This window comes from Anoplopoma fimbria, chromosome 22 (genome assembly GCF_027596085.1).
Source record: "Anoplopoma fimbria isolate UVic2021 breed Golden Eagle Sablefish chromosome 22, Afim_UVic_2022, whole genome shotgun sequence".
NCBI classification, from domain to species: domain Eukaryota; kingdom Metazoa; phylum Chordata; class Actinopteri; order Perciformes; family Anoplopomatidae; genus Anoplopoma; species Anoplopoma fimbria.
The window spans coordinates 794,575-810,306 of record NC_072470.1 but is presented as its reverse complement, the minus strand read 5'-3'; the positions used below and the strand labels follow the sequence as shown (position 1 = coordinate 810,306).

Genomic DNA, 15,732 nt, shown 5'->3' with positions numbered 1-15,732 from the left:
GGACCACCAGACACCTGGAGGTAACAGATACTACTGACAGTACTGCTAATAATACTACTAATAATACTACATATACTACTAATAATACTGCTACTCTGTGGTGTAATACTGGTAATAAAACTGCTCTTACTATGAATAATACTTCTGATATTACCACCACTGTTATTGCTAATAATACTGCTCATACCTTGCTGATAAAACTGCTGATAATACTACTACTAATACTGCTGTTAAAACTGATGATACTGCTAGTATTATGGTATTGCTTATAATACTGTTAATTATACTGCTGATGAAACTGCTGTTACTATTAATAATACTGCTCATTGAAGTAGCTGTAGTACTGTGTCCTCCTGCTTGCAGTAAACAGGGTAGTTGTACTAGTTGAGTACGATAGCTGATCTTCTGCAGGTTCTGATTTCCACAGAACAATAAATAAATCCAGATTACAGAACACTGAGCTGCTGCACACACACACACACACACACACACAGTATTAATACTTCTCTGTGGTATTATTCCGTTTATAATGACGACAAACATAAAACCTTGAATCTCCAAAATGTATTTTATTTTGAAATTTAATCAGAATGTGGAGATTTTAATCTGATGGTGAATAAAGGAGGCGGAGTCAGAGTGTGTGTGTGTGTGTGTGTGTAAAGGATTAATCATTGTGTGTGTGTGTGTGTGTGTGTGTGTGTGTATGGAGGAGACGGTGTGTTGTGAGCTCAACGAGTCGTCTTCATGTACGGTGAGAAATATTAATATTTATTATAATAACTTTATTAACTTTATTATTGGATTCTTCAGTTTGTAGAATAATAAAAGTCTTAATGTTAAAAATATTTAAAGTCAAACATGTAGAAATATATTCTGATCATAATCATGTGTACTGGTTTGATACAGAAATATTAACTAATATGTATTTATATAAAAGTAAATACTTTAATATACACCCTTTAGGTACTTTTATTTGACTCATTGATAAAGATGTAAATATGTTTTTTATGGGTTTATTGTTGAATTATGAGGTTTTATTCAGATTTAAAGTGGTCAAATTTTAATAAAGGTATTTATTTTAGAATTAAATAAATAATAATGAAATTACTTTTTAAAGTTCGGTTTTATTGGCAGTTTTGGCAAAACGATTGTAAATAAGACAATTTCCAAAAATGGATTTATATATAAAAATATATTATATTATTATATTTACTCTGAATGGCATTTGAATGAAAATGTGTCAGAAATATGAAGAAAATTCAAATAATAAATACAAATTCTGAGTTTTAAATAATTCATAGGATAATTATAAATAATAATAACAAATGTCTTGACTTAGTTAAATCTTATCATCTTATTTGGTATTTATGTATACAAATGTATATGAATACATGTATTTATATATGTGTATATTAATATACACAGGTCTAAGGTCAGTGCCTTGTCACCGTTGGGATTTGAACCTGCGTCCCTTCAGTGTCTGTTGGACTCTTTAAGCTCCGCTAACTAAACGACTACAATATAAACACATTATGCAATGAAGCACCGGATTAACGCTGAAGACGAGTTATAGTGTGTGTGTGTGTGTGTGTGTGTGTGTGTGTGTGTGTGTGTGTGTGTGTGTGTGTGTGTGTGTGTGTGTGTGTGTGTGTGTGTGTGTGTGTGTGTGTGTGTGTGTGTGTGTGTGTTTGTGTGTTAGTGTGTGTGTGTCCTGTAATCTCCTTAAAGCTGTCACACGGAACATCAAGAGATGAAAAACTGAAGAAAAATTTGATGATAAAAATAGATTTAAAGACCACAGACTGACTTCCAGGCTTTTATTTTGAAATTCCCCTGCTCTGTTTATTTTTTTTATATATATAAACAAAACATTTCTTCCATATTTTCTTGTCTATGTCTTTATAAATTTAGTCAAATTTCCATATTCAAAGCTTTTCTGCTGAAAACAGATAAAAGCCTTTTTTTCCTGGTAGTGTTTTAATGTGAAAAAGCGATCAAAACAATAAAAGTAAAAGTGAAGCTGAACGTTGTTACATAATGAATGTTTATATGATCATTGTGGAGAGTTTGAAAGGATTAATGAACCTTTGTGTGTCCGTTCAGGTGTGTGCGGTTGCTGCTGGGCGTTGCGTCCTCGGTACAAGCGGCTGGTTGATAATATTTTCCCAGAAGACCCCGAGGTAAACACACATGAATATACGTCCAGTTATAATTCAGAAAGAAAAACTTCAGCAAGGGGACCTTGAGTTGACTAGAATGTCAGAAAATGTATCTGAAAAGTAAAATTGAATGAATTTTGAATGGAGTTTGGTTGGTGGCTGAAATAACTTCTCTGATAAGTGAGAGAACCTGAGATTCACATCTTTATATTTCACTGTGTGTGTGTTTGTGTTTGTGTGTTCAGGACGGTCTGGTCAAAGCCAACATGGAGAAGTTGACGTTCTTCGCTCTGTCGGCTCCGGAGAAACTCGACCGCATCGCCGCATACCTGTCGGAGCGACTGACCCGAGAGTTGAACCGCCACCGCTACGGGTCAGTACACCACAACATCTACAACAACCACCAAAACATCTACAACAACCACCAAAACATCTACAACAACCACCACAACATCTACAACAACCACCACAACATCTACAACAACCACCACAACATCTACAACAACCACCACAACATCTACAACAACCACCACAACATCTACAACAACAACATCTACACAACCACAACAACATCTACAACAACCACCACAACATCTACAACAACCACAACAACCACCACAACATAAAACATCTACAACACCACATCACAACAACCACCACAAACATCTACAACATCTACAACAACAACACCAACAACCACCACAACATCTACAACAACCACCACAACATCTACAACAACCACCACAACATCTACAACAACCACCACAACATCTACAACAACCACCACAACATCTACAACAACCACCACAACATCTACAACAACCACCACAACATCTACAACAACCACCAAAACATCTACAACAACCACCACAACATCTACAACATCTACAACAACCACTACAACATCATCTACAACAACCACCACAACATCTACAACAACCACCACAACATCTACAACAACCACCACAAACATCTACAACAACCACAACATCAAACATCTACAACAACCACCACAACATCTACAACAACCACCACAACATCTACAACAACCACCACAACATCTACAACAACCACCACATCTACATCTACAACAACCACCACAACATCTACAACAACCACCAAAACATCTACAACAACCACCACAACATCTACAACAACCACCACAACATCTACAACAACCACCACAACATCTACAACAACCACCACATCTACATCTCTACAACAACCACCACAACATCTACAACAACCACCACAACATCTACATCTACAACAACCACCACAACATCTACAACAACAACATCTACAACAACATCTACAACAACCACCACAACATCTACAACAACCACCACAACATCTACAACAACCACATCTACAACAACAACAACATCTACAACAACATCTACAACAACCACCAACAACATCTACAACACACCACAACATCTACAACAACCACCACAACATCTACAACAACCACCACAAGAAAGACAACAACCACCACAACAACCACAACCACCACAACATCTACAACAACCACCACAAACACCACAACATCAACAACAACCACCACAACATCTACAACAACATCTACAACATCTACAACAACCACCACAACATCTACAACAACCACCACAACATCTACAACAACCACCTACAACATCTACAACAACCACCAAACATCTACAACAACACCACAACATCTACAACAACCACCACAAACATCTACAACATCTACAACAACACCACAACATCTACAACAACAACATCTACAACAACCACCACTCCACAACATCTACAACAACCACCACAACATCACAACAACAACAACATCTACAACAACCACCACAACACACACATGTTAATCATGCGGCGGTGTGTCTGCAGGTACGTGTGCATAGCGATGGAGGCGATGGAGCAGCTGCTGCTGGCCTGTCACTGTCAGAGCATCAACCTGCTGGTGGAGAGTTTTCTCAGCACGCTGCGTCTGCTGCTGGAGGCCGACAGGCCACACCTCCACATCCTGGCTACCAACGCTGTACGTACGTACTCAACACTGTAGTACACAACACTGTAGTACACAACACTGGAGTACACAACACTGGAGTACACAACACTGGAGTACACAACACTGTAGTACACAACACTGGAGTACACAACACTGGAGTACACAACACTGGAGTACACAACACTGGAGTACACAACACTGGAGTACACGCTGTATTATACACTAAAGTACACACTGTACTTCACTGTACTGCACACTGTAGCACACACTGTACTGCACATCTTTTAGTGTTCATGTGTTTCGTCCTGACTTCTGAACCTTTCTTCTCTCGTTCTTTGTTCAGTTTGTGAAGTTTGCGAACATCGAGGAGGACACGGCGTCGTACCATCGCAGCTACGACTTCTTCGTGTCTCGCTTCAGTGAGATGTGTCACTCCGAACACGAAGACGCCGACACACGGAACAAGTCGGTGTTTGATTTAATAAATGTTTTAATAAATGTTTTAGTCTGAACTATGTGATCCAGAGAAATACAGAGAATCTAAAAAACTGTGGCAGGAGATTTAAAAAAAGAAAAGAAGAGTGAGATCAATTTAAATAAATAAAATAAATTAGTCAATTAATAAAAAATCTAGATTAAAAATGGGAGCTTTTATTAAATATTAGACTGTATTGTGTCAAGAACACACTAAAAGACATTTTGCATGGAAGGCCCTGGACTATGTTTTTCAAAACAAAAGCATTTTAATTTAATTTTCAATAACAAATTAATCATTTAAAAAAATATATAGATTATAAAGAGGACTGTAATATTTCAAAAAATGTTTAATATATTTTATAATCTTCACAATAGCAGGTAATAACACCTCCGAGATTAAAGAGGTAAATTTACAAGAATAAAACACTAATATTCTCTTTAATATAAAATCAAAAGCTTAATCACGAATTTGTGAGAAACACCCAGATTTTCTCTGAAATTCTTACATTAAATTTAATAAAAATTTGTGAGGAACATTTTCAGAATAAAAACTTAAATATTTTCCAATATAATAAGAAAAATGAACTTATATTGAGATGAAAGAGGTAAGTTTACAATCAACAAATATCATAAACTCGTCTGAATTTTGTTCGAGTTGTTTTATTACAAAATGTTTCATTTAATTCACAAAACTAATGCATAACATTATGTTTTGTTATACTATAGTTTTAACATTTTTCTTGTTGAGGATCCGTGTGTCGGGGATCCGGGGTCTGCAGGGCGTCGTCAGGAAGACGGTGGACGACGAGCTGCAGGTGAACATCTGGGAGCCTCGACACATGGAGCAGATGGTCCCCGCTCTGCTGGTAAACCTGCAGCAGCACACACACACCGGCAGGTACGCACACACACACACACACACACACACACACACACACACACACACACACACACACACACACACACACACACACACACACACACACACAGGTGGGTTGGCGGAAAGGTGAATGAAAAAGAAAGCTTTACTTTTTCTTAAATACACAGAAAAGTAAATGGAGTTTGGTTGAGTTGGTTTAACTATAATTTATCGTGTGTGTGTGTGTGTGTGTGTGTGTGTGTGTGTGTGTGTGTGTGTGTGTGTGTGTGTGTGTGTGTGTGTGTGTGTGTGTGTGTGTGTGTGTGTGTGTGTGTGTGTGTGTGTGTGTGTGTGTGTGTGCAGCGGTTCCCCGGCGGAGCAGACCGAGGTGTGTTTCAGAGAGCTGTTGGGTCGAGCTGCTTATGGACACATCAACAACGCTGTCAGACCTGTGCTGATGTAAGCTAGTCTAGTACCTAGTAGTAGTAGTATGTAGTAGTACTAGTAGTACTAGTAGTAGTAGTAGTAGTAGTAGTAGTAGTACTCGTAGTACTAGTAGTAGTAGTATCAGTTGCTATTCTAGTACTAGAAGAACTGGTCATAGTAGCTGCAGTAGAAGTAGTAGTATCAGTATCACAACAATAGAGGCAGTGATACAATAGTACTAGAACAGTTGGCCTTGCAGTAAAGTAGTAGTATAAAAAATTGCAGAACCAGTAGTTGCACTAGTACTAAAGCAGTTGGTCTTGCAGTATTAGTATTATGACAAGCAGTAGTTGCATTAGTAGTACTACTAGTACTTGTAAGAGTAGTACCAGCAGTAGAAGTGGAGAAAGTAGTAGTTGTAGCATTAGTAGAAGTAATAGTATTAGCAGTATTAACAGTACTAGTACGAGTAAAGTAGTGGAAAAGCAAACAATAGGAGTATCACAGTAGGACATAGTAGTATTACGATCAGTAGTAGCATAAGTAGTGGTATTAGTAGCAGTTACAATTGCAGAACCTGTAGTACTACTAGTACTAGTCGGTAGATATGTTCCCGGTCTTAATACTACAGTAGTACACATCCAGTACCCTCTGTGTGTATTCAGGCACCTGGACAGTCACAGTCTGTGGGAAGGACGGAGCTTTGCTGTTCAGTGTTTTCAGATCATCATGTACTCCATCCAGGTTAGTAAGTACACTGACATATATCACCGTTACCTCCTGAAGTACACTCTACTACCACCGGGGGCTGCTCTGTGGTACTAATACTACTTTATAGTTCATACAGGTGAGTTTAACCCAAAGCGATTAAAGTACGTAAATGTGTACCTATCTAACGTAACTGTACTAGAACTCCTCTTTAAGTACTTACCTGTACTCTCAGTATTTGTGTCGTGTGTAACTTTACTTCTCGTCTCCTCAGTCCCAACACTCTCACCTGGTGATCCAGCAGCTGTTGGGTCACCTGGACGCCAACAGCCGGAGTCCAGCTTCGGTCCGAGCCGGGATCGTGGAGGTTCTGTCTGAGGCCGCTGTGATAGAAGCTACTGGATCTGTAGGTCAGTCGCTGCTGCTCCGGTATCGAAGGAGAAGGCTGCAGCGTCAACATGAGTCCACAGAGAGGTTTAGGCTGTTGTAAGTATCTGACGACGACATTATGGAAAGAACCCTACGGAGGAAACAGCAGCAGATCATGTTGTCCTTCAGAACGAGATGTATCCTTCAGAACGAGACTTCTCCATCAGGATGAGATTTCTCTTCAGAATGAAACTTCTCCTTCAGAATGAGACTTCTCCTTCAGAACGAGACCTATCTTTTAGAACAAACTTCTTCTTCAGAATGAAACAACTTCTTCACAACGAGACTTCTCCTTCAGAACGAGACTTCTCCTTCAGAACGAGACTTCTCCTTCAGAACGAGACTTCTCTTCAGAACGAGACTTCTCCTTCAGAACGAGACTTCTCCTCAGAAAGAGACTTCTCCTTCAGAACGAGACTTCTCCTTCAGAACCATACTTCTCCTTCAGAACGAGACTTCTCCTTCAGAACGAGACTTCTCCTTCTGAACGAGACATCTTTTCAGAACGAAACATCTCCTTCTGAAAAAGATGTGTCCTTCAGAACGAGACCTTTTAGAAAGAACTTCATCTTCAGAATGAAACAACTTCAGAACGAGACTTCTCCTTCAGAACGAGACTTCTCCTTCAGAATGAGACTTCTCCTCAGAACGAGACTTCTCCTTCAGAACGAGACTTCTCCTTCAGAACAATACTTCTCCTTCAGAACGAGACTTCTCCTCAGAACGAGACTTCTCCTAGACTTCTCCTCAGAACGAGACTTCTCCTTCAGACCGAGACTCTTTCCATAGTCAGACGCTCAGTTAGGATTAGATTACAGCCTTTTTAGCGTCAGCCATCTGCAGCCTTCTCCTTCAATAATGGACCAATTACAGAACATGTTGTCGCCATAAGTCACTTAAACACAACAACATAGTAAAAGGTTCCCTTCAGGGACACCACTACCACTCGTACTTGTAAACTAACCCTCTGTTGTGTACTTCAGGTCCCACAGTACTGGAAGTGTTCAACACGTTACTGCGACAGCTCCGGCAGAGCGTCGACTACCAGCTGACCGGTTACTATGACAACGCCGGAGAGCACCGGACCACCTCCGCCGAAGAGAAGACGCTCCAGGACGCCGTCATCAGAACCATCGGTGAGTCTCCAGTTCTGGTTGTTGGATAGTTTTAAGGCGGTCGCTTCATTTGAACCCGTGTTCTCTGTCCAGGATCCTTCGCCAACACGCTCCCCGTCTACCAGAGGTCAGAGGTCATGCTCTTCATCATGGGGAAGATCCCTGTTCCTGGTATCTACCCCGCCCTGGGGTCACCCAACGCCGGGTACGACCAACGCCACGTTTTAACCCTCTGAACCCCCAAAAAACCTCCTGTGAGACGAGAAAGAAGGTTTTCTTTTAACCATCGCAGGGCTTTTATTTTGAAGTAAAATCAGTGTGTTTGCTCCTCAGGGTTGAAGGCAGCAGGATGATCCAGGTGATGCTGCTGAAGTCTCTCCTCCAGGTGAGTTCAGGTCTGTAGGAGAGAAGAGAGCATCCCGATACGACCTCATCATCTCACTCCTCCTCCTCCTCCTCCTCCTCCTCCCTCCTCCTCCTCCTCCTCCTCCTCCTCCTCCTCCTCCTCCTCCTCCTCCTCCTCCTCCTCCTCCTCCTCCTCCTCCTCCTCCCTCTCCCCTCCTCCTCCTCCTCCTCCTCCTCCTCCCTCCCCTCCTCCTCCCCCTCCTCCTCCTCCTCCCCCCCCCCCTCCTCCTCCCCTACTCCTCTCCTCCTACTCCCTCCCTTCCTCCTCCTCCTCCTCCTCCCCCTCCTCCCCCTCCTCCTCCTCCTCCTCCTCCTCCTCCCCTCCTCCTCCTCCTCCTCCTCCTCCCCCTCCTCCTCCTCCCCTCCCCTCCTCCTCCTCCTCCCCCTCCTCCCTCCTCCCCTCCTCCCCCCTCCCCCTCCTCCTCCTCCCCCTCTCCCTCCTCCTCCTCCCCCCTCCCCCTCCCTCCCCCTCCCCCCCTCCCCCCCTCCCCCCTCCTCCCCTCCTCCCCCTCCTCCCCTCCTCTCCTCCTCCCCTCCTCCTCCTCCCCTCCTCCCCCTCCTCCTCCTCCTCCTCCTCCTCCTCCCTCCTCCCTCCCTCCCTCCTCCCCCTCCTCCTCCCTCCTCCTCCTCCTCCCTCTCCTCCTCCTCCTACTCCCTCTCCTCCTCCTCCTCCTCCCTCTCCCCCTCCTCCTCCCTCCCCCTCCTCCCCTCCTACTCCCCCTCCTCCTCCTCCTCCTCCTCAGGTGTCGGAGCGTTATGACAGCAGTAACCTGTTGACGGCGTTGCCCTCCTCCTTCCTGGAGCCCCTGCTCTCCTTCACCCTGATGGAGGAGGAGGAGATCCGCCTCCTGGTCCTCTCCATCCTCACCTCGCTCCTCGACAGACGCCACAACGCCGCCAGACTCACCTGCCCCAGGTAAGACTCTGCCGCAGGGTCCTAAAGCCTGTGTGGTTCTGTACTGCCGTATTGATGGCGCCCTCCTGTGTGTGTTCAGCGTGACCTTTGACCTGTCGCTGTTGGAGCTGAAGGAGGACCGCTGCTCTCGACAGGACAACCTGTTCATCAGGAAGGTGAGAGATATTAATATTAATCACATTAGTATTATGGATTATTGATGAGGTTGTATCTCATTAGCTCGTATTGATCAGAAATCAGAGAGATAATAAATCCTGAGATTTATTGATCTTATCTGCCTCTTTTTTACATATTTAAGTAAAAATAAAAGTTGAATATGCTTTTATTTCTCTTAAAAATTATTTATTATCTTTCTTTCTCCTTTTTATACATATTTAAGTTTAATGCTCTTTTTTTTAATGCATATGAATATAAAGTAGATGTTTAATAATGTTTATTTCTCTTATCTGTTTTTTTATGTATATTTATGTAAAGTAGATGTTTAATAATGTTTATTTCTCTTAACTGTATCCTTTTTATTATGTATGAATGTGAAGTAGATGTTTAATAATGTTTATTTCTCTTATCTGTTTTTTTATGTATATTTATGTAAAGTAGATGTTTAATAATGTTTATTTCTCTTATCTGTTTTTTATGTATATTTATGTAAAGTAGATGTTTAATAATGTTTATTTCTCTTATCTGTTTCTTTATGTATATTTATGTAAAGTAGATGTTTAATAATGTTTTATTTCTCTTATCTGTTTATTTCTCTTATCTGTTTTTTATGTATATTTATGTAAAGTAGATGTTTAATAATGTTTATTTCTCTTATCTGTTTCTTTATGTATATTTATGTAAAGTAGATGTTTAATAATGTTTATTTCTCTTATCTGTTTCTTTATGTATATTTATGTAAAGTAGATGTTTAATAATGTTTATTTCTCTTATCTGTTTCTTTATGTATATTTATGTAAAGTAGATGTTTAATATTTTTTATTTCTCTTATCTGTTTCTTTATGTATATTTATTTATGTGCAGCACGCTCAGCGTCTCTACAGACACGCCTACCTCACCTGTCGGGAGGAGAGCAGTGGGCGGAGCCACTACCAGGCCCTCTTCACCCTATTGGCTGTCGTCAGTCTGGAGCTGGCCAATGAGGAGGTGGTGGTGGACCTGCTCCGCCTGGTCCTCGCTCTGCAGGTAACCACAGCCTCCGTCATAATAACGCTAATAGTCATTAATAATGATGATATTCAGACGTTCTCTGATTGATTGTGCTCTCCTGTGATTGGCTGCTCAGGAGCTGGCGTTGTCCAATCAGGAGAGTCTGTCCGTGTTTAACCGCTGTGGCGTTCACGCAGTCTGCGCCGCTTTCCTCCACCTGTTGTCCCAACTGGGTCCGCCTCCAGCTCTGCACCAACACGTCAGCCAGGTGAAGTACCACCTGTAGTACTGGAGTAAAAGTACAATATATACACTCTGAGATGTAGTACTGGAGTAAAAGTACAATATATACACTCTGAGATGTAGTACTGGAGTAAAAGTACAATATATACACTCTGAGATGTAGTACTGGAGTAAAAGTACAATATATACACTCTGAGATGTAGTACTGGAGTAAAAGTACAATATATACACTCTGAGATGTAGTACTGGAGTAAAAGTACAATATATATACTCTGAGATGTAGTACTGGAGTAAAAGTACAATATATACACTCTGAGATGTAGTACTGGAGTAAAAGTACAATATATACACTCTGAGATGTAGTACTGGAGTAAAAGTACAATATATACACTCTGAGATGTAGTACTGGAGTAAAAGTACAATATATACACTCTGAGATGTAGTACTGGAGTAAAAGTACAATATATATACTCTGAGATGTAGTACTGGAGTAAAAGTACAATATATATACTCTGAGATGTAGTACTGGAGTAAAAGTACAATATACACTCTGAGATGTAGTACTGGAGTAAAAGTACTGAAAAAGTATATATACACTCTGAGATGTAGTACTGGAGTAAAAGTACAATATATACACTCTGAGATGTAGTACTGGAGTAAAAGTACAATATATACACTCTGAGATGTAGTACTGGAGTAAAAGTACAATATATACACTCTGAGATGTAGTACTGGAGTAAAAGTACAATATATACACTCTGAGATGTAGTACTGGAGTAAAAGTACAATATATACACTCTGAGATGCAGTATATATATACCTCTGAGATGTAGTACTGTAGTAAAAGTACACTATGTACCTCTGAGATGTAGTAAAAGTACACTATGTACCTCTGAGATGTAGTAAAAGTACACTATGTACCTCTGAGATGTAGTAAAAGTACACTATGTACCTCTGAGATGTAGTTTTTGTTTGTGTCTGCAGGTGATAGAGCGTCGTCATAGCAACGCGTCTCACCTGCTGCCTGAGGTTGTGTTCTCTGACAAACACAGGTAAAGACCAGGAGTCTGAAAGAGACGGAGACACGTCAGTAAGAGGACTTTGAGTTAAGTGTGTGGGTGTGTGGTGTGTGGGTGTGTGTGTGTGTGTGTGTGTGTGTGTGTGTGTGTGTGTGTGTGTGTGTGTGTGTGTGTGTGTGTGTGTGTGTGTGTGTGTGTGTGAAGTGTGTGTGTGTGTGTGTGTCAGGCTTCCAGAAGGTGAGCTGAAGGTAGACGAGGCGTTTCTGTTCGTCCAATCAAAGATCTGCGAGGCTCTGACAGGAAGCAGCTACAGCGCACACACCGAACGCCTCCACACGCCGTACACACCTCAGATTACAGGTACACACACATACATACATATATATATATATATATATATATATATATATATATATATATATATATACATATAGTAGTACTACCAGTACTCTGACAGTAGTACTGTGTGTTTCAGATGAGGACCGTCTGTCTAAGAGGAAGAGTATCTGTGATGTCATCTCTCTGCAGATAGACATGGACCCTCAGTACTGTCCTGATGACCAGCAGGTACCTGTCTGTCTCTCTACCTGTCTCTCTGTCTGATAAACCTGTCTCCCTCTCTACCTGTCTCTCTACCTGATAAACCTGTCTCTCTGTCTGATAAACCTGTCTCTCTCTCTACCTGTCTCTCTGTCTGATAAACCTGTCTCTCTCTCTACCTGTCTCTCTGTCTGATAAACCTGTCTCTCTCTCTCTCTCTCTACCTGTCTCTCTGTCTGATAAACCTGTCTCTCTCTCTCTGTCTGATAAACCTGTCTCTCTCTCTCTGTCTAATAAACCTGTCTCTCTCTCTCTGTCTGATAAACCTGTCTCTCTCTCTCTGTCTAATAAACCTGTCTCTCTCCCTCTCTACCTGTCTCTCTGTCTGATAAACCTGTCTCTCTCTCTACCTGTCTCTGTCTGATAAACCTGTCTCTCTCCCTCTCTACCTGTCTCTCCTGTAGAAGCCTCAGATGGAGCAGATCACCTTTGAGACCCTGAAGAGCACCATCGGTAAGAGACGATTCAAAGCAGTCGATAAAGTTTTAATCTGAACCAGCTGTTCTGTAGGTTACTGATTCAGCGTGGATCAATTGAAACCGATCACTCTCATGGATCAGTGTGACTGTCAGTAAGCAGAGGACGTGTTCTGTGGTTGTGCAGAGGACAGAGGAGGTGAGGAGGAGGAGGAGGAGAGGAGGAGGAGGATGCAGCTGGTGGAGAGGTTTCAGAAGGCCCCCTTTGAGGAGATCGCCGCTCACTGTGGATCCAGGGTGAGTGACCTTTGACCTCTGAGACACCGTGACCCTCTGTAGACTCGGTGTCTCCACGTGGACCAAGTAGTACATCAGTAAAATACTCTTAAATGTATTTTTGAATACAGATGAAACTTCAGTTCCTTTTTTAACAAAGCCAGAAGCTGTAAAAAACGTCATGTTTCTCATTTTTCCGACGGTCCTTGAACACATCATGTGTGACGAACGCTTCCGCCACAAAAAGAAGCTGCAACGAACCTTTAAACTGATATTTCATCACAAACATTTTCCAGATATCTCGCCCAAATGAACCGTTTGCTTTAACCAGATCAGTTTAAACTTATGGAATCATAGGAGTGCCTTAAAAAAGAATAAAACCCTAGATTAAGAAAATGTGGAACTATAAAGAGAAATGCATGAAATATGTGGAATCTGGGAAAGAAGGAAATGTATACAAACAAAAATAAATGCATTTTTAAAAAAGTTATTCTATATTTAAAGTAAATGTAAAAAGAATACATGCGTAACATTTCAATTTTGTTTACTTTTATATTGCCACATTTATTTGTTATTCTATTTCACTTAATTTTTCAAAATGTTTTATTTTATTTATTCTTTTATTTATTACTTTTTATATTTCCACATTTATTTATTTATTCATTTTTAATTTACATATTCTTTGGCTTATTCTTCTTTATATTTTCACATTTATTTGGTTATTGTTTTGGCTCTCCAAATGGATCTTAAATTTGTGTGCAATAATCTTTTGTCTAGATCTGTTTTGATCTCATAAATGCCGGAATGTCAACGTCACTTATTTTAATTGTTTCCAAACATTTTTTTTTTTGTAACGCGAAAATAATGCAGAATAGTTTTTCCTCTCAGCTGATGTGTTTTTCCCCGTTGGAGGTTCAGCCGGCGATCTTTAATGACATCCTCTTCTTCTGGAGTTTGAGATTTTTTTATCCCTGAAACGATGCTCTTTAGATGCTCTTTAGATGTTCTTTAGATGCTCTTTAGATGTTCTTTAGATGTTCTTTAGATGTTCTTTAGATGCTCTTTAGATGTTCTTTAGATGCTCTTTAGATGCTCTTTAGATGTTCTTTAGATGCTCTTTAGATGTTCTTTAGATGCTCTTTAGATGCTCTTTAGATGTTCTTTAGATGCTCTTTAGATGTTCTTTAGATGCTCTTTAGATGTTCTTTAGATGTTCTTTAGATGTTCTTTAGATGCTCTTTAGATGTTCTTTAGATGCTCTTTAGATGCTCTTTAGATGCTCTTTAGATGCTCTTTAGATGTTCTTTAGATGTTCTTTAGATGCTCTTTAGATGCTCTTTAGATGTTCTTTAGATGTTCTTTAGATGCTCTTTAGATGTTCTTTAGATGTTCTTTAGATGCTCTTTAGATGTTCTTTAGATGCTCTTTTTAGATGTTCTTTAGATGTCTTTAGATGTTCTTTAGATGTCTTTAGATGCTTTACTGATGCTCTTTTAGATGCTCTTTAGATGTTCTTTAGATGTTCTTTAGATGCTCTTTAGATGTTCTTTAGATGCTAACCCTCAGCAGCTGTTGAGTCCTCCGGTCCTCAGACGTTCTCCGTGTTGTGTCTTTGCAGTCGTCTCTGCTTCACGCTAAACTGGATCAGGTCTTTGAGCTCATCGTTCGTCCTCCTCCGTCTCCGTCCGGACTCTCGCCGCCTCGCTCCACTCCTCTCTACGAGATGAAGTTTCCTGACCTGTGTGTCTATTAGACGCCGTTTCCTCTCCTTCTGTTGTCTGATTGAAATATCTGCACCAATAAAACACGTTTCACGTTATTTGGTCTTTTATTAACTCCTTTTAGAACCCTTTGAAACAAGCTCCTTCGTCTGTTTCCTGGAGTACATATGTTCTATTTAAAAGTATTTATATATTTGCAAATATTTTATTGGGTGGGTGGAGGAAGACGAAAAGATGAACCTCTTAGTTTCGTATCTTCATTTCAGACATTCATTCTTAAATAAGCATATGTCCGATGTTTGTCTTTAGTGACTCCGAGTCTTTTTTTTTTGAATGCCCTAGATTTGGCTCTCCTCCACCTTTTTAATGTGTTTTCGTTGCTTAGAATGAGCTGTGTAAAAAGTCTGAATTATTTCTCCATCGTTTGTACAGCAGCCCAGAAGGGACAAACCAAACACCTGAAATGAAGCCACAACCTGTAACTGTTCTCTGCACGCTTGTGAAACAAAGGCGTTGAGCGGCAGAGGTTAAATCGTGATAAAGACAGCAGACACCGTTGTTGTGACTGATCTCAGGGTGGGGCCTCGTTGTTATTGATATATAATCCTATTGATATTAATAATATTATTAATATTAATAACTACATTCTCATACTTGTTAATAACCAAACATGCTCCTGCCAGATTCCAACAGCACAAAGTATTCAGGAGATATGAATGAGTCTGTAATACATTAACCGTTTAGTCATGAGTATGTAATAAGTTCAAGTATTTAGGATTTAAAACTAAAAATACACTAAGTTATTAAAAAATGAA

General features: G+C 40.5%; 1 protein-coding gene across 2 annotated transcripts in view; it reads left to right on the top strand.

Annotated features, from left to right (window-relative positions):
* The window catches only part of LOC129111633 (protein EFR3 homolog B-like), a 16,219-nt gene extending 1,230 nt beyond the window's left edge, over nt 1–14,989 (top strand). For both annotated transcript variants that reach the window (XM_054623662.1, XM_054623661.1), the window contains 22 exons: nt 1–20; nt 2,104–2,180; nt 2,405–2,532; nt 4,041–4,191; nt 4,505–4,626; nt 5,387–5,536; nt 5,861–5,956; nt 6,589–6,667; nt 6,906–7,041; nt 8,044–8,196; nt 8,269–8,380; nt 8,509–8,560; nt 9,324–9,496; nt 9,576–9,651; nt 10,517–10,678; nt 10,779–10,910; nt 11,870–11,937; nt 12,131–12,264; nt 12,380–12,471; nt 12,909–12,957; nt 13,108–13,217; nt 14,815–14,989. The exon at nt 1–20 is cut by the window's left edge. In XM_054623662.1, coding sequence (XP_054479637.1) covers nt 1–20; nt 2,104–2,180; nt 2,405–2,532; nt 4,041–4,191; nt 4,505–4,626; nt 5,387–5,536; nt 5,861–5,956; nt 6,589–6,667; nt 6,906–7,041; nt 8,044–8,196; nt 8,269–8,380; nt 8,509–8,560; nt 9,324–9,496; nt 9,576–9,651; nt 10,517–10,678; nt 10,779–10,910; nt 11,870–11,937; nt 12,131–12,264; nt 12,380–12,471; nt 12,909–12,957; nt 13,108–13,217; nt 14,815–14,949 — 2,407 coding nt within the window. In that variant the 3' untranslated portion in view covers nt 14,950–14,989. The remainder of the gene's footprint in view (nt 21–2,103; nt 2,181–2,404; nt 2,533–4,040; nt 4,192–4,504; nt 4,627–5,386; nt 5,537–5,860; nt 5,957–6,588; nt 6,668–6,905; nt 7,042–8,043; nt 8,197–8,268; nt 8,381–8,508; nt 8,561–9,323; nt 9,497–9,575; nt 9,652–10,516; nt 10,679–10,778; nt 10,911–11,869; nt 11,938–12,130; nt 12,265–12,379; nt 12,472–12,908; nt 12,958–13,107; nt 13,218–14,814) is intronic.
* Nucleotides 14,990–15,732: the final 743 nt, after the last annotated feature.